The sequence below is a fragment of the Phlebotomus papatasi genome, chromosome 2, assembly GCF_024763615.1.
Source record: "Phlebotomus papatasi isolate M1 chromosome 2, Ppap_2.1, whole genome shotgun sequence".
NCBI classification, from domain to species: domain Eukaryota; kingdom Metazoa; phylum Arthropoda; class Insecta; order Diptera; family Psychodidae; genus Phlebotomus; species Phlebotomus papatasi.
This window is the reverse complement of record NC_077223.1, coordinates 63664693-63682828: the sequence shown is the minus strand read 5'-3', so window position 1 is coordinate 63682828 and position 18136 is coordinate 63664693. Positions and strand designations below refer to the sequence as shown.

The window sequence follows — 18136 nt, the reverse complement described above, 5'->3', positions numbered from 1 at the left end:
CATCTGCAGCTTCTTCAGCTCGGGCCCGCTTCACTGATTTCAATGTCTTTTTTGGTTGAGTCACTGCGCGAGAGTTGTTCTTCCTCTTCGTTGGAGTTTGACTTGGTTGATTTGCTGGCTGGCTCCTCTGTTGAGGCGTTTCCTTGGGTTCTGGCAAAGGTGGGAAGTCTTCTTCCTCCATTGACAGAGCAGCATAAGGATTTGTGCTGAGAACGCTTACATATGTATTGGTGTTGCGTTGAACCACTGGGAACTTTCGATTTGCTTCATCCCAAGACAGCATTTCCTCTGCCATGGCTTGATTGATATTTCGCTGGCGAATTTTCGCTGTACAATTTGGTGAAGAAGTTGGATGGTTTCCTCCGCATCCTGCACACTTGAGATTTTCACAGAAGTCGTCATGGGATGGTCGTCCACATCCCTTACAAATCTTTTCATTCACACACCTGGAGGCAGTATGGTTGAATTTGTAGCAATTGCCACATTGAACATATTTTTTCACGTACAAATTGCATTGGCAAGAGATGCAGTCGAAGAAAACTCTTTGTGGTGCTCCAAAGCCTTCGATGAAAATCTTGATTCTTCTGGCGGGAACCCACTCGGGAGTACCAGCATTAGTGGTAATCTTTCTCTTCATTCTGAAGACGCGCAACACTTTGCGCCCTCCAGGAGCTTCAATGTTATTCAGGAGCCAATCATCTGGGATATTTGTATCTACATCCCATACTATTGCTGCAGTCGCAACATAGTAAAGTGGGATGTACGCGTTGTAGCCGGCATCCTTAAGGCACTGGTTTGAGGTGAGGTTATTTGCAATTTTTGCACTTCCGCAGTATGCAATTATTCTTTTTCCAAATTGTTGGAGAATAATTTCATTCCTTGTATGACTTTTTTTGATCACATTATTGATCTCGAAAGAACTGGCAGTGCCATTTGGCTTCGCAATAATCACTTTGAAAGCCAGGTATCTAGTGGCTTCGCTGTACTGGTAATTCTCCGCCGGCGCTGGTAGCGTCATCGGCTGCAATGGCGTTGTCGGCGTCAGTGTTGTAGGCGGCGGCGGGTCTTCCCGTGGCCTATCCGGAGGTTCTTTCCCTCCTCCTTCAATCATCTTCTCCTCTACTTACTTCTCACAGATCCAGAAGGAACTTTTGAGTATTTTTCCTCAAAAATTTGCGGATTTTACTTATAAAATTTGCGATAAATTTGAGAGCTTCAGAAATCACGTCCTTACGGCAGCGCCACCTTCCTCAGAATGTAATACAAACCTTTTCAAAAAAGATAAAAATTAAAAAATACATAAATTTAAATTTAAATAATTCGCCGTGAAACAACCCTTGTTTTTTCCAGTGTATCTGTCAAAAAGTTCGCCACTGGAAATCACAATAAACTTCCAGAGTAAAAGTGGACGTGCCACGTAAATTTCTCAATTTCTCTGTGAAATCCGTGAAATATTGAAGTGCTAGAAGCACAATTACAATGGGAGTATCACATAGTGTTAATGTGCCGGGTGGAGGAACTGAAGGATATCATGTTTTGCGGGTAAAAGGCATTTTTGACCGGAAGAATGACGTGTCTGACAGATGCCTGTGAAAGCAAAACACTAACATTGGGGCTCTCATTTTAGGTCCAGAGCAACTCCCCCGGCGAAAGAGCTGGCCTAGAGGCCTTCTTTGACTTCATTGTGGCCATTGGCAACACCAGACTGGACCAGGATAATGACACACTGAAGGAATTGCTAAAAATCAACGTTGAAAAGGAGATCAAGATGATTGTGTACAGCAGCAAATCCCAAACGGTCCGGGAAGTGAGCATAACACCGAGCGCTAAGTGGGGCGGAACGGGACTTCTGGGAGTTAGCATCAGATTCTGCTCCTTCGAGGGAGTCAACGAGAACGTCTGGCATATTCTCGTAAGTCTTCTTTTTCTTCAGTTCTAACGTGGAAGTGGAAGGGCCTTTTCATTGAGATTTTTTATGGGCCGTGATTTATGTTTTTGAACGTGGAATTGGTGATTTAATGCTCACAATTTATATTGCAAGAGTTCCCAGAACTTGCCACAGAAATTGACTTAGTAAAGCCCCTAAAAACTCTGGATTCATTTGATAAATCTGCACTGCCTTGAAGTATATATCCTTCTTTAAGCTAAAATCTATTTTTTTTTGGACAATTTTTTAAAAATTACACGGAATATCAGCAGTAGCATTAAAATTTGATTTTTAAAACGTTTAAATTAGTAAAGATTTTTTTTTTAGACAAAAATCCTTTTGTGAACACGAAGCATATGCTGCATACTGCATATGTCCATTGACTGCAGCAATTCTTTCTCAGTCACAGCTATTGTAATACTGCAGGCCATTCAACTTCTTCTGATCGATTCAATATTCACAAGATTTTAACATCTGCGATTTTAAAAAGAAGCCAAATGCTTTGCCTGATCATAGCACGCTTCAAGTCGAATTTTAAAAGAATGATCCAATCCTAAAGAATAACACAGTGGGACCTCGAGAGAGTCAACTAATTATTTTCAAGCCTGTTGACTCTATCAATTAGAAAAAAAAATCAATTAGAATGGGATATTATTTTATGTTTGTACTAGATAATTGATAAATTCAACACGATAGTAAAATATTTTATTTAATTAACCCATAAATACTACTCCCTCTGGCCCAAAAACATTCGCATGTTTGGGCAAAATTTGAAGATTAGGGGATGATTTTACGGAATGTTTTTAACATTAGTAAATATCTTAAGTATAAACTACTCTCCATGTTGTAATATTGAAGTCCACCCACGATGATAAGATAAGAAAAAGATGTCATAATTATTTCTTTTTTTTTCACTTTTTCTATAAGAACCCCGGTAAATACTTAATTATTCAAAATTCTAACGCAATTATTAGGGTAAGTGTGCCAAATTTCGGCATAGTTGCATGCAAGTGTCAAAGTCTAAAGTTTGAAATGTAATATTTTAAATTCAAATTGATTTTCTTTATTCTTTCTTCTTAAAGAGTGTTTCTTGAAACCTTGTAAAGAGTTTACCGTCTTTGTTTATTCTAAAATAATTCTTAATACATTTTAAAATGAATACAAATATAGACATAGCTTTGGTGCCCTATTTCGGCCATCTTCATTCTCATAGTTCCTTACCCTTCGGGAATTATTCCAATATCTTTATCCCGTCATCTCGTTTGTCGAAGCTACATTTTTTGTTATTCTTTTGCATTGTATAATCTCTAGAATACGTAAAATCTAAAAGTTCATGGAAATTCGAGGAACAAAAAAGGTGGCCGAAATTGTAAGCTGGCCGGAATTTGGCACACTTGCCCTAACTAGAATTTCTTTTAAACATTTAGCGTATAAAAGAAGAGATTGATACCGCTATATCGCTTTTTCAGTATAGAAAAAGCGATAGAGAGTGAGCCAACAGAGAATATAAATTAAAGAAAATAATATACAAAAATCTCAAGAAGTTCGTAAAAGTTCTAGTGGTGATGGTTGATAAGCAGACGTTAGACGTTTCCCAATTATTTAAAAATTCAAAATTGACCCACTGAGGAAGACTCATACCAAGGGTTGAAAGCTTTGGAGCAAAATTTCGAGTTTTAATTGAGGAAAAAGCAGCCCCTGACGAACACCGGAAGATTTGAATCCAATATCATCCGTCAGAAAACCCCACCTATGTAATGATTGGCATTGAAAAATTTCGTTGAAAATATTTTGCATAGATTACGACATTTGTGTGACTTATTCCAAAGATATCTTCTACACGTATGATTTTTTTTGCATCACTGAATGTGGATTTGCGAACTTCCTTTTGGTTTCGCTTTCGATGTCACTCAAGACGGACCCTTTTTACTTTGTATATTCTTTTTAATAAGAAATATCCAGTTAATGAAAAATTTGCTTAACAAATCATATTACAAAAGGTATTTTTGGCAGATTTGGAAAAAGTAGAAAATGCAAACTGTACCGAGTAATGTTATTTTTGTAGATTCTGGCCAATTTTTCCATGTATTTGTGATACTTTTTACCCCAATTAAACATTTCATATGAAATTCTTCAAAAATCCTCAATAGTATTCAATAAAAGGTTAATTATAGTGGATTTAAATTATTCTAGAAATACTTTAATGATGCATTTAAAAATAAATTGGTCAAAACAGATATCCCGTGTACTGAAAATATTTTACATTTTTCCTTGTAAAACATCAATATTTTATATTCCTTTTAAACCCATTAAATCCTTTAAAACTATGGAGGTTTAACTCTTTCGCATCTTTTGGGACTCTGGGTACCCAAAGGAAAATATGGACATTCTGATAAAATCAAGTTTTTTTTATAATCAATAAAAATCAGTGTAAAACTCCGATTTCTATTCGAGAAATTCCAATTTAGAAAAGACCATTTTTGTTAGGATAACTTATCAATCATTCTAAATTTCACTAAAAAAAATTCCATGAATGAAATTCTAAAGTTAATGCTCACCAAAATTATGCTAATTGGGAAGTCAAACACTTTACAAATTACGATAAAAACTCTTGGAACCAACAATTTTTTCACAGGAAGTTCATCCATCGTCTCCTGCCGAGGAGGCTGGTTTGAGATCATTCTCTGACTACATAATTGGTGCTGATTCTGTTCTGCACGAGAGTGAGGACCTATTCACGCTGATTGAGTCTCACGAAGGGCGCCCACTGAAGATGTATGTGTACAACACTGAAGATGATGCCTGTCGAGAGGTCACCATAAAGCCCAATACGAAATGGGGTGGTGAGGGTAGTCTGGGTTGTGGAATTGGTTATGGATATTTACATAGAATCCCGGTGAGAATGCTTCCGGAAGAGAAGAAACCGTTGTTCAGAATGCCAATTAAGGCGGAGACTGTGGCGAGTGTCGTGACAACGGACACACCACCATTGATTGCTGCATCATTTGCACCGAGTAGCACGGAACCGACAATTCCCTTCGTGCCGCCACTCACAAATACATTCCCCAATGTGAGTGGGCCCCAAAATGGCGAGACGGCTGCTACTACGACGGGTGTTACGGGTGTTAGTTTAGCGGCACCGGTGAGTTTATTTGGGAATACTTTTGCCCCAACTGTGGCCACCAGTGCGATACCAGGCGTCATAAATACGAATCAACTCTTTAGTGGGGTTAGCACTACGGCGGATCCATTTGCCAGTGTCTCTAGTACGGTGCCCCCACCAGTACCCATGTTCTCTCCACAGCAGATACCCGCACCAGCGCCTATCCCTCACATCCCGGCCTTCAGCCACACCGCCTACACTCCTCCCACGCCACATTCATACCCCCTTATGGAGGCTCAGCCACCGCCTCCCCTTCAAACAGTCTCAACGTACCCCCAAGTTGGCGGTCAGGCACTCACGACACCCATTGCGCTGCCAGGAATGCCTCCGATCACCGTGAGTGCCACGATTCCGCCGCAGGCACTGCTCACGTCTTTCTCAGCTGCCGCGACGCCACTCACGCCGCCGCAAAACTGAGCTGGCTGACAATGAACAAAACGGAATGGTTCAAGGAACCGCCCGTGACACTGCTGGTGAAAGCAACAACGCAATTTTGAATTGTATTCAATGTGCAACACTAACGATGTATTAACATTAGGCAAAAATAAAATACAAAGCTCCATCTTTAATTTACTTATTTGTTAATTTAAAAAAAAACAGTTTTCAGTGAATCAACGAAGAAAATTAGAAGGTAAGTTAAATCACAGAAAAATCCGTAAAAGTTAAAATAACATTCCGAAAATGTTAATTTTACCCTGCAGTATTGATCCAAAATCGGTGTAAATATTACCCTTTTTAGGTGTATTAGGGGTTAAAGGTACCCTTTTTCATGTTAATTTGACCTTTAATAAGGTGTAAAATTAACATTAAAAAATGTTGATATATTTTTACACCTAAAAAGTGTTATATAAATTTCTGAGGAAAAAATGTTAATCGCACCCTCTTTTTTCTCAGTGAAGGCGTGCTTTAAGGCAAACAATCTGTCTCATTTTTTTTTTTGTTAGCAATATACTAATATGAATCCGATGAATCTCAAATAACAAAAATGAATAAGTAATTGAATTCGGTGCGATCTTTTACCCTCAAAATTTAGCTTACAACACAATACATTTGTGTAATGTTCTGAATAGCAAGCACACTCGGTGATCTGAAGAATCTCAGCTACCATAAACTAATCTGGACATTAACTGTTTCATCTTTTAACTCTTTCCGGACCGCAGCATATGCTGCAAGCCAATTTCACAATTTTTAAATCAAAAATATCTATGCTCAGGAATTAATTGAGGTCCTACAAAAAATATCTTACATTTAGACATCCTTATAGTTTGTAATCATCCAAAAGAATTGAATTTTTCTCAGTTCTGAATAATTATAAAAACACTGTTTTTCACAGAATATTCATATGCTGCTTTGGGTACTCAGAGTTAACTCTTTCGTCTCTTTTGGGACTGTAGTACCCAACAAAGAAGCATATGAATGTTCTGTGAAAAACAATGTTTTTTAATTATTCAGAACTGATAAAAATCCTATTCTTGTGGATGATTACAAACTATAAGGATGTCCAAATGTAAGATATTTTTTGTAGGACCTCAATTAATTCCTGAGCTTAGATATTTTTGATTAAAAATTGTGAAATTGGCTTGCGGCATATGCTGCGGTCCGGAAAGAGTTAATCAAAAATATCTAAGCTCAGGAATTAATTGAGGTCCTACAAAAAATACCTCATATTTGGACATCCTTATAGTTTGTAATCATCCAAAAGAATTGAATTTTTCTCAGTTCTGAATAATTAAAAAACACTGTTTTTCACTGAATATTCATATGCTGCTTTGGGTACTCAGAGTCCTAAAAGAGACGAAAGAGTTAACAGTAATGTCAAATCAATTTTGGATTGCTTTGTATGTAAAAAATGTAAACATGAACATGTTTCGTACATGACTGCCATATACAACCTGAGAAAGAGCTTTTCCACCGTTTTGCTCTGGAGGTTGGTCACCAACGCTAAGACGGCGGTGGACGCTGAAAACTACGTAGCCTATCTATCTATTTATCTATGTAAGGGGATTTCGAGTGTATTTTATTCAATAAATAAGTAAATAATAGAGACAGGAAAAAATTCCTGCCTCCACCAGGAATTTTTTCCTGTCTCTATTTGGGTTGAATTGTGAATGACTTGTTCTGATTGTCGCTCTCTGTGCATAAACACAAAACTTCTTGAACTTACGTACCAAGCGAACAGAAGTCTGTTCAATCATTTTCATAGTAATATGTATAATCAGCTTTTTTCAACTTCACACCGTTCTAGAGTTTAAGCGGCAAAGGATATTGATTTCCGATTTTAGAGGACCCCCCCACACCGCTTGAAAACATCTCCTAACGAGAACGAGATCTTTTGACGAATTTACCGTCCAATCCCTTCAAAATTATTTGGTATCTCAAAACTGACCCTTGCGGTTTCATTTACAGTAGACTCTCGCTCAATCGGCTCTTTTTCAATCGGGCGAAAAAATTTTGTTGACAATTCTCACGTTTAATTATGAAGCTAATTTGCTCAAATTCTCTGTAGTTCCTCGTATTTTATCGTGATTCTTTATAATTGAGCGCATTTTGTGGAATTTACAAAGGCTTTGACGCCCCAATCTATTGATTCATGGAGAATTCTTTTTGTGAGTTTGATGAGTTCCAGCGTTCTGCAAATTTAGAACACTTTGTTTATATAAAATCTCCCAAAAAAAACCTTTTCTAATTTTTCTATAAATCGGTCTTTGATGTGCAAGTTTTTCCCATCTGCTATCCAGAAATATTTTGTCTTTTTTTTACTTCACTAAAGCTCATCTAACACAAAGTTTTTTTTTTCAAAAAGAGCAGGTTCCAGCGGCTGAATTTTTATTTTTTTAATGAAAATTTCAGAAGTATTATTGTTCAATTGCTAAATTTTTTATATGCTTGAGATTCAATATTGTAGATTTTTTTAATATTTTGAATAAAATATAGAGAAAACAGACTTTGTCAAAGTTTAAGCCTGATCAAAGAACATGAAATTTCTTGACGAATAAAATAGGGCTGCTAGGGTCGCTAAAATCGCTCACACTTCTCTATATCGCATGAAGCATATGCTGCATACAAATTAAATATGATAAATTTCGCTGTAAAATTATTCTTAAAAACTTTTTAATAATTAATAAAAGGTTCCGAGAACTTAAATCTGTTACCTGTTCAATGATTTTCATAATGAATTTATCAGAAATTAAAATGAATTATTTTCTGTAATTGCTGTAATTATTTTTCGAAAAAATTACGAAAACATTCCATTCAATTTAGATTAAAAAAAAAGAAACATAAAAAGATTTTTAAAACTTTGAAACATGATTTTTTTAAACCTCTTCCTACCGTAACTCAGCTTAATCTCGAATCTGTGAGCGGCATAAGATTTTCCAACCAAAATTAAACATCAATGGGGTTTGGTTTGTGAGAATTTGAAAGATGATGCTGTCGGTGAAATCACTAGTAATTTATTTAGCCATCCGACTGGGACTCTTCAGCCACAGAGACTCAAAGATTATGTACAAGAGGAAAACAGTATGAAATTATGTAATAATCTCAACTAGAAAACCCACTCGGCCTCTTGGCTCTTAGATGATGATCTCCGTGTCACCTAGTTCTTCATCTGAGGGCAGTACCACAGTGGCTGGATCCACGTAGTCCTTGTTGACATGAGGCAGACCCAGTGATTCCCGGCGTCGGATCTCCAGGAAAGCTTCCCGTTGGGCCCAGTCACGCAGTCTGTAGTCGGGCATGTAGGCAAACAGAAAACTACCCCAGACGATACAAAGGGTCACACTGAAGAAGAAAGTGGCACGCATGTGGCTCCTGTCCTGGTACTTGTCATGAGCCTCAAATCCATAGCTCTGCCAGTTCTTCTTCAGCTCCTCATCTGTCTTTGTGGTGTCGATGGGGGTGGTGGGTGAGATGGGACCAGTTTCCTGGTTCTTCGGTGACGTTGACAACATCCGGGAGTTGCGCGAGGCATTCTGTATCGTGTTCCGGACTAGTCGCAGTGCATTTAAACGCACAAGAGCGGACATTTTCACTCTTTTCACGCACTTTTCTTTGAACAGAAAACTTCAGAAAAACACACTACACTGAAATTTTCACAAAAAATTTGACAGTTCTAATCATGAGCAAAATCTAATCACCCTGTACTTTTTACCCTCATTTTGCAAAAATTATAACTCAACTGAGCAATTTCAAAATTGCCGTTAATACACTGAAAATTGATGAAAATGAACAAAAAAAACCAGCATATTATGACCAGCGCTCAATAACTTTTGTTAGGTTTGTTAGTAAACCTGTTTTTAAAATTTCTGTGAGAGTCATGACCAGCGCACAATAACTTTTTTTTTTAAAATGTTTTCAAAATTTCCTATGAGAGAGAAGGAGATGACTAGATCTTTGTTTCATTCACTCTCATCGAAATGTCAAAAACATGTTTACAAAACAAAAGTTATTGTGCGTTGGGCATCAACGAGCTGACTAGATCTAGATCTCACTCACTCTCATTGAAATATCAAAAACATGTTTTTTTTAAACAAAAGTTATTGTGCGTTGGGCATTACAATAAATGCAAATATTACAAAAATTAAAAAATTAAATTTTTGAACAGCTTTTACAATATCCGGATACATTAGTTTTTTTCTCCAAAATTCCATTTTTTTCTTTTTTTTTAATCTGTCGAATGAGACTTCATAGCAACTTCCATCATTATGTTTATAAAATTCTTATCGAAGGTAAATACAAAATATTCTTGTGGGGTGTGAGGAGGAGGGTTTTCGATAAAAATGATATAATAGTCGATTGATTAACAATTTAAAATTTTATTTGACTAAATTGAAATTTTAAATTTTAATTTTACTACTCTAATTTGCCAAGTTTTTGGTGATTTATATACGTGTTCGAAGAGTGTTAAAACAACAACTCCGCAAAAGACAGTTTTGTGCAGTTTAATCGCGGAAAAACCTATTAATTCGATTAGAATCTGTAAAATACATTTCAATAGGTATCATCGGTATCATCTTTTTTCCAAAGTGTTTTAGTGCCTGTATTCGTAGGTAGTAAAATGTGAAGTGGCAAAAGCTCGGCATCCTGTGGCTCACACACACAGAGACATTTCAACGAAGCTATGTAGTCTCTTACTACATAGCAAATAAACTTCAGAATTGGCCCCCAGTTTTCAAAATATGGGAAATATTTTCTTCTGCATGTTTTATTTTGGTAATTAAAATATAGGGACTAAAAAATTTGGTCATCAAAAATTTGGTAGTCGAAAATTTTAAATCAAAAATTTGTGGCCTAAACATTTGGTGATCAAATATTGTCTAGTCAAAATTGTGATAATCAAATATTTGGTAATCAAAATTTTGACTCAATATTTTGGTTCTCAGAAATTTAGTGGTCAAATATTTGGTATTTTCTAAAAATTTAAAATTCTGAATTTGGTGTGTTAGAATTATGAGTAAATTTTTTCCTTCTTAAAGTTGTACGGCCCAGCCATGCAAGCTGCAAGGCCAGTGAGTAAACTTAGATCCCTAAACTATCTTGTTTTAATTTTGAAAGTGATTGAACAGAAATCTGTTCGCTTGGTACGTAATCCCAAGAATTGTGTTTATGCACAGAGAGCGACAATCAGAACAAGTGATTCCCAACCACAATTTTAACCCAAGTAGAGACTGGAAAAATCCTGTCTCCACCCGGGATCGAACTGGGGTCTTTTCGCTGTCTAGGCGAATGCTCTACCAACTGAGCTATGGGGACACACTGGCTCCGACTGTCTTTTTGCCACTGATCTTGATTAATTGCCAACGTGCATTTCAACTCGTTTTCGACTCGTACCACAAGTCTTGCCAACGGTATCATGCGTACAATTAAACCAGTTTATTAACAATTAACAATTAAAAAAAATAAAATCTTGTTTTAGTTAACACTTTAAAACCCAAAGTGGCATTTTACTCCAATTTTAAGTTTGGAGCTTCATAGTAGGAATTCTATTCAATATTATGCTAAAGTGATAACACGAATGTGTAGAGAATTTAATTAGCTTTCGTTTAGTCTAAAAAATAGTTGATAACTTTTCTATTATTTAAAAAATTGGGAAAAAACCAAAAAATGGGCGTAGAATACCAAATTGGCGTAAAATGCCACCTTTTTTTATATGGAGTTTGTATCCAAAATGGACATTTGAATGGTTTATTTTACATAACCTAAAAAATGTTACCATCTTTTGAATTTTGTCACGATTCGAAAAAATCTTAAAAAATACGTGAAAATGTAAAAATAATTATAAAAAATTAAATAATATAAGACCTAAAATTGTTGTAAAGTGGTACTACAGAGAAAAATAAGGTGAAAATTCACTTTACGTCTTATTTTTCTTTTCCGAATTCCTATTGCAACTTCACATAAAATTTTATTAAACAAAAAGCGCAAATTAATGAGAATTTGAAAATTTTACAGGAAAATATATAGATACTTGTTCTAAGATCCTTACCAAATTGCTAAGAAAAAGTAAATACAATAGAAATTGGCTTTTTTTCTACGAAAATCTGTAAAAATTCACTTTAGAATTTTTTGTCCATTTTCACAAAATTTATATAAAATTGACAAGAAAATTGGGAAAATATTTATTCAAAAAATAATTTACGAGTCCTCAAACTGCTGTAGAAGTCTTACGGAACAAAAAACTTGAAAATTTAGTTTTTTGTGGAGAATATCTACACTGGCATTTTATGCTAATTTGGTATTTTACGTGATTTTTTGACTCGGGTTTTAAAGTGTTAATTCTTCTGTTTTTTTTTTCAGTGTATTTGCTCAGTTTTTTTTCAATATTTCAGCATCTCAGTAAAAAGGTGCACATGTACAATTATTGTGAAATTTATTGAATTTATTGAGTCGCAAAAAGACACGGTTTTAAGTTAGCACTAATTATGAAAGTTAATAAATTTTATAAATTATTGCTATTTTTTCAATAATTAAAAACAAAAAGCAAACGTTTGTGTTTGAAGTTGTTATATACCTGTTATACTGTATGGTGAGGCCCCTTGTGGCCATCCCGCGAAGTTTCATTGGCCATTTGAAGAGTTTCCGAGAGCACGCTCTTGAAAGGCTTCGCCGCCATCTTGTATTGCTGAGCATTTTCTTTTCACTGTGAAGACGTGTGACACAAAATTCGTGAAAATTCACACCCAAAAAGGTGATTAAAGTTCATTTTGTCATTGGAAAAACCATCATAACAACGCACTGATGAAGGTGAGTGTGGAGGATTTTGGGGAAATGTGTGGGAAAGTGGTGAAAATGTCGCAAGTTATTGAGGGTGCTTCGCCACTTGTGTGAAAAAATGTGACTCATGGCGTATTTCGATTTGCAACGCGCAATATCCCGGAAGTTTTTCCTTCAAACTATTTTCCAAGTAGCCTATGAGGTTTTTTTATTGAGTTTTCCACGAAAAATTGTATCCAAGTAGGCTTTTGGGGTGACAAAAGTGCGAAACAAAGGTGAGAGGGGAATTTTCAGTAATGGCTTGTGGGAAAAAATCGCTGAATTGGGTCATAATTTAGAGATTTTTGTTGGAAAAGAGATTGAAGTTTGTAGTGTGAGGGGTGAGAATTCTGTTCGTTTGGGAGAATTGGGAGATTTTGTGGTTTTTTCGGGGAAAAATTGCGTTTTTTAACTTTCTCTAGTGGCTAGTGGTGCCATCTCGAGGGGCACTTGGAGAGTCTTAAGTCCCTTTAAAATCGATACCTTGCGGAAAATCCCATTAAAACCCAATTAAAAGCTAAAAGCCATTAAAAATAATTGATTATTGCTTTCTACTTTGCTTTAACAGTAATCCTGGGTGTTAGTCCGAGCGACCAGAAGCGTCTGGAAGGGTGCCAGCAAAGAAGCGAAGCCACCGCAGAATCAGTGCGTGTTTTATTGCCTTGGAGTGTGTTTGGGAAGCAGAAGACAAGGACTTTGAATTTCTTGTGAGTAAATTTGTGAGAAGAGTTTTTGTGGCGAGATGGCAAAGGAGATTGGTGAGGAGTATCTGTCCAGTTTGGCGGATTTGAACGTCAACAGTAAACCCCTCATTAACATGCTGACCATCATCGCGGAGGAGAACATCGAGCACGCTGAAGTGATTGTTAAGGCTGTTGAGCACCATCTGGCTAAGGTTTTTTTTTAATCTATCTTATTTATCACAAACATTCTCCTACTCATCGTACCCTAGTCAAAAAGGACGATTTTCCAGGCGGAATTGAGCTGGAAATCAATCTTTTACTTCCCATTACTTCTATCCAAATTAATTCAACTTATCCAAAGGCTTTACAAGCAATGATTTTCAGTGTGTAGTTTCCAGCTCAGTTCTGACCTCAATTTGGTGCTAAATCAGCACAGCAGCAAAAACCGCATACAATGATATAAAAAAAGAAATATTTATCTCCAACATTAAATCAAAACTAAATATTCAAGGCTGTTAAATTTTGCATTTATAAAAAATGATTTATTTTGAAAAATTCAATGACAAAGTTCGAGATAACTATTTACCCAAAAAAAGAAAAACGAGAAGGTAACCTTTTGAATATTTTCTGCAATTCTTTTGAATTCTCAGGAAGAGAGGGTGAATTGTTTGCAAATTATTGGCGTGAAAATGCATTGGAAATTAATTTATTTGCATGCAGTATTTTTTTTTTGGTGAAAAAAATTGTAGGGGGAGGCTTTGAACTTTCGCATACAAAAATGATGTTCAAGTTCAGTGATTTTTTCTGACTACCATGCAAACTGTATGGATTCTCCAACTATGCCAAAAAAATGTCTTACTTATAAGGTTTATAATCTCACCAAACAAAATTCCAGAAAATCCTTAGATTTTCCTCCAGAGGAAAATGAAAATTTAATGGCGATTTATCCGATAGATGAATCAAGTTTCTATTATCGCACACGATTCACGCCATCATTGAACACCCCATTTTCACGGTAAATTTTGCACCGGACACTAAAAGTTGCACATCATTGTTTAAAGGGAACTCTAATCTACTTGATTAAACCATTTTTATATAGAATAAAACATTTTAATATCACTTTTTTGGAACTTTTCTGAGAGATGTTTTATTGACATTAAAAACCATTTTTTTGATTGGTTCTACGAGAATTTCACTCCGGAAACGGTTAAATCTGATGAATACTTTCTTAAAAAGTCCAAATATCACCAAATTTACACGAATCAATAAGTTTTTAAAGCTAAAAATTGACTAAAACTCTGCAAGCGAGAAGACCACACAAGATTCCACCATTCCTCCACGGAGCCGGATATGCACAAAAACGTTTGAATGCGCATCATTGAAGATTTCTCTGTTCCTGCAGCTGCAGGAATCGGGATTTAGCTCAGATATTGAGCTTCAACAGGTGAACAAGCTAAAATTTTCACAAAACAGCTTCTCACGGACAATTTCTTTTCTTTGTCATGCAAAACAACACAAATAGTGAGGTTATGTCAAAGATTGTCAAAAAACCAGTTGTAAACTGTATGAGCTTATTGCAGATGTGATTCTTTCATTGCACATTCAGTTTGTGCAAGCTTGAAAAATATTTTTATATCAAAGAAATGCAAAATTGCTTAATAATTACTCAACTGCAGCCTATTTGAGTCAAATTACTTCTTGTTTATCAACTTTACGATTTTTAAGTTTTTCTTTTTAGTGGTGGATCAAATCGGTAGATTACAATAGATGTGAATATGAGGGATCGTATCTAAAATGAAGTTTCCTGGAAAATATCTGAAAGAAGCAGTCTTCTATATGCGATCGATGAATCTGAGTCAAGTTTGTGAATTTTGTTCCACCCACAAAAAGTGCCTGTTCAGCCTAAAAGATTTTTACATAAATCTGATTCCTAATAACCCTTCTACCCTTTGTGATAGTAGTTTTTCAGAAAAGTGATATTAATTCTGCACAATCGTATGAAATATTGCACAGCAAAATTACAGTTTTGGACCTGTTTTTATTTTTTGTTTCCTGAAACTAGGAAAAAAGGATTAGACTCTCAATTTTTTCAGGAAAGATGGGATTTAAGGTTAGCTATTACAATATATAGCCATATGTGAGATTCATAAAGGAATATGGGAGAAATATGAAGTGTCTGAAGGTAGCGTATGTGCGAACGATCAAAGCCTCCCCCTAGATCTGAAAAATTGACACAGAACCATTTTTTTATCTTCTTCTTTCGTTCAATTAAACCTAGTTATTTATTCAGAATAATTAGGTAATGGACGTTTTGAAGGAAGAAATGATTGTAATTGCCTCCATTCAACCCAGAAACTTTTTCCCTAATTTTATTACTTTTATTTAATTAGCTGGAAAAATTGAGATGATTTTTACAAGGTCATTTGAGCGACTTTTTTCTATTTATTGACGTCAAATAATGTTTTGTTTGACTTATTTTTATGTTAGAACAAATTTTATGTTTTCAAACTATGTGAAACTTGACGCCTTGTCAAGTTTTCTATACACAGAAAAAAAAAATTTTGTAAAAATGTTCGTAAATGTTTGTGAATTTCTATGGGGGAGTTACAAAATGCTCGTGAATCGTGAAACCCACAAACAAGTTCGTAAAAGTTTGTACTTTTTTCACAAACATTGTTCGTAACATGATCACTTGACGAGCATTTTTTGTACTTTTACAAACAATTGTTCGTAGATGTTCGTAAATACACAAAAAAATGTTCGTAAAATTTTGTCATTTGTTCGTAAAATGCTCGACAGGAAAACAAACATTTACGAACAAATGACAAATTTTTACGAACATTTTTGTGTGTTTACGAACATTTACGAACAAATGTTTGTAAAGGTACAAAAAAAAATGTTTGTCAAATGATCATGTTACGAACAATGTTTGTGAAAAAATGTACAAACTTTCATGAACATGTTTGTGGGTTATACAATTCACGAGCATTTCGTAACTCATCCATAGAAATTCACAAACATTTACGAACATTTTTGGAAAATATTTTTTTCTGTGTACAAAAAAAAAGCTTTTAAAATTCTTTTTGTTATAAATATTTTATTAAGAGAAGCTCGGGGCACGATACTTTAATTTTCTTTCACATTTAATTTGTGGAAGAATATTTCAGAAATCCTGTAGAAAATTTACGGCTATAAGGGAAGTGTACCGCGGATCGGAATGTTAAGAGAGGTGTTCCATATTTAGTTGAAAATATAAGCCTCAAAAGACTATTTGATATCCTTGTATGTGCCAATTGGTGTATTAGTATTCCATTTAACTATATCTGACTATTTGCAGTTTCACCATTTACTAGAATTAAAAAAAAATAGGTGTAATTGCGAGAATGCACTGTGTTCCACGGATCGGAAGGGACTTAATCCAGTGTTCCACGGATCGGAAGGGGGTGTGCCACGGATCGGCAGACAAAAAATATTGACAATTTTAAATGAATTTGGTCTTATTTTTTTTTAAAATAAATTTTGCTATTTATTTCATTTCTCTATATTTTCGAGTTTAATTAGTTTAGTACAGTATTTTTTGAACTTCAAATTTTGCGATTTTTTTTCGAGTTTATTTTTTTATCGGCCTCCAGCTTCCTCTTCAATTTTCTTTCTTCCTGTTTTTGTTTCTTTTCTTTTTCACCCAGTTCTTTTTCAAACTTCTTTCTTAGCCTTTCCTGTCGCTTTTTTTGTTTTTCTTCTTCTAATATTAGTTTTTCTGTTTCTTTTCGCCTATGATACTCCTGCCACTTTTCAGACGTCACTGATATAGGAAGTTTTTCCTTTTTCCTGGTCTTTCCATCCTTACTTTCATCGATTATTGGCTTTGGCCAAAATAAAACATCATCGAAAACGTTCTCAACTTTAGTGGGTTGGATTTCAATCGAATGTTGAAATATTTCCGTCGGCTCCAAAGCAACTTCCCCCGATTGCAGAACATCTTCTGCGCGATCCAGCATGCCTTCTACCGGCTTCAGGACTCCTTCTGACGGCTCCACGAGGGCTTCTGCGGGCTGAACGAAGCACTCCGACGGCTCTAGGAAGCCTTCTGTCGGCTCCAGGACGACTTCCAACGGATCCAAGACACCTTCCACTGGCACCATGACTTCTTCCATTGTGTCCGGGACACTTTCCACTGGCTGTATGATAATTTCCACTGGCTCAATAAGGACGCTTTCCACCGGTTCTAGGACACCTTGCACCGGCTCCAAGGAAGCTTCCACTGAATGTGAGAATTCTTCGTTCTGATTAATTTGAGTTTCCGCCACATTCAGAGAGTCTCCGATCTTAGGAACTGATTCCAGTTCATACTTGAACTTCTGCCATTCCGAAAATAAATACCTGTATTCAGGTGCTCCTTTCCATTCCTCAAATTCATATTCCTGGAATTGCTTCAAAACGTCCTCTGGAATGAGTTCCTTCAGAGCTCTTAAAATCGGACAAATTGTTTCAAGATTTTTGGCAGGAGATTCAATGATTCTTTGTTTGACCGTGGAAGGTCCTGCTACAATTTTATCTGTGTCAATTGCTTGATGATTGAAGGGAAATAGGCCGCAATGGCGGAAACCATTTCTTAGAATTTCCCTATTTCTAAGAGATCTAATAGCTTTCTCCAAAGTCGGAGTGAAATTTTGACGGCTGAATCTCTCCCTCGGGTGAGCCAATTGCCATCGCCCACGTTCTTTGGCCCATGCCGCTTTCAACGGGGAGAAGTACCCAGCATCCAGGGGTTGAATAATATGTGTAGAATTGGGGTACAGCACAATAATCTAAAAAACAATAATTTTAGTTTGGTAAAAGTTTGATTTAAAAATAATAAAAACTTTTGAATTCACCTCAATTCCATGACTGGAGCAAAACTCACTCAGTGGGAGAGTGAGATGAGATTTGTGTCCATCCACATACAAAATCACGGGAAGCGGGACTTCGTTTTTGACTAACCATGGGTAAAAGGTGTTGGCGACGTATTCGAAGAAGCACTCTCCCGTCATCCACCCTTTGTCTGAGCGGCCAATCGCCCAACCGTTGGGAACCGTCTTTGCCAGATGTCCAGGCACTCTTTTGTATGCGAAA

General features: G+C 36.0%; 3 protein-coding genes across 7 annotated transcripts in view; 2 read left to right on the top strand and 1 right to left on the bottom strand.

Moving 5' to 3' along the window:
- The first annotated feature begins 1357 nt into the window (after positions 1-1357).
- Positions 1358-5659, top strand: LOC129802350 (Golgi reassembly-stacking protein 2). Its single transcript, XM_055848089.1, has 3 exons — positions 1358-1542; positions 1628-1912; positions 4563-5659. Exons 1-3 carry the CDS (start codon positions 1480-1482, stop codon positions 5505-5507), a joined length of 1293 nt encoding a protein of 430 aa, XP_055704064.1. The 5' UTR covers positions 1358-1479; the 3' UTR covers positions 5508-5659.
- A 2861-nt stretch (positions 5660-8520) lies between these two features.
- On the bottom strand, positions 8521-9200 carry LOC129802349 (NADH dehydrogenase [ubiquinone] 1 beta subcomplex subunit 11, mitochondrial). The gene has a single exon (XM_055848088.1). It carries the CDS (start codon positions 9113-9115, stop codon positions 8663-8665), a length of 453 nt encoding a protein of 150 aa, XP_055704063.1. The 5' UTR covers positions 9116-9200; the 3' UTR covers positions 8521-8662.
- Positions 9201-12178: 2978 nt separating this feature from the next.
- LOC129802348 (uncharacterized) overlaps positions 12179-18136 on the top strand; it is a 43204-nt gene continuing 37246 nt past the window's right edge. For 4 of the 5 annotated variants that reach the window (XM_055848087.1, XM_055848085.1, XM_055848086.1 and 1 more), the window contains exons 1-2: positions 12179-12332; positions 12910-13236. In XM_055848087.1, coding sequence (XP_055704062.1) covers positions 13084-13236 — 153 coding nt within the window. In that variant the 5' untranslated portion in view covers positions 12179-12332; positions 12910-13083. The remainder of the gene's footprint in view (positions 12333-12909; positions 13237-18136) is intronic. The other variant, XM_055848084.1, reaches the window with a different exon arrangement.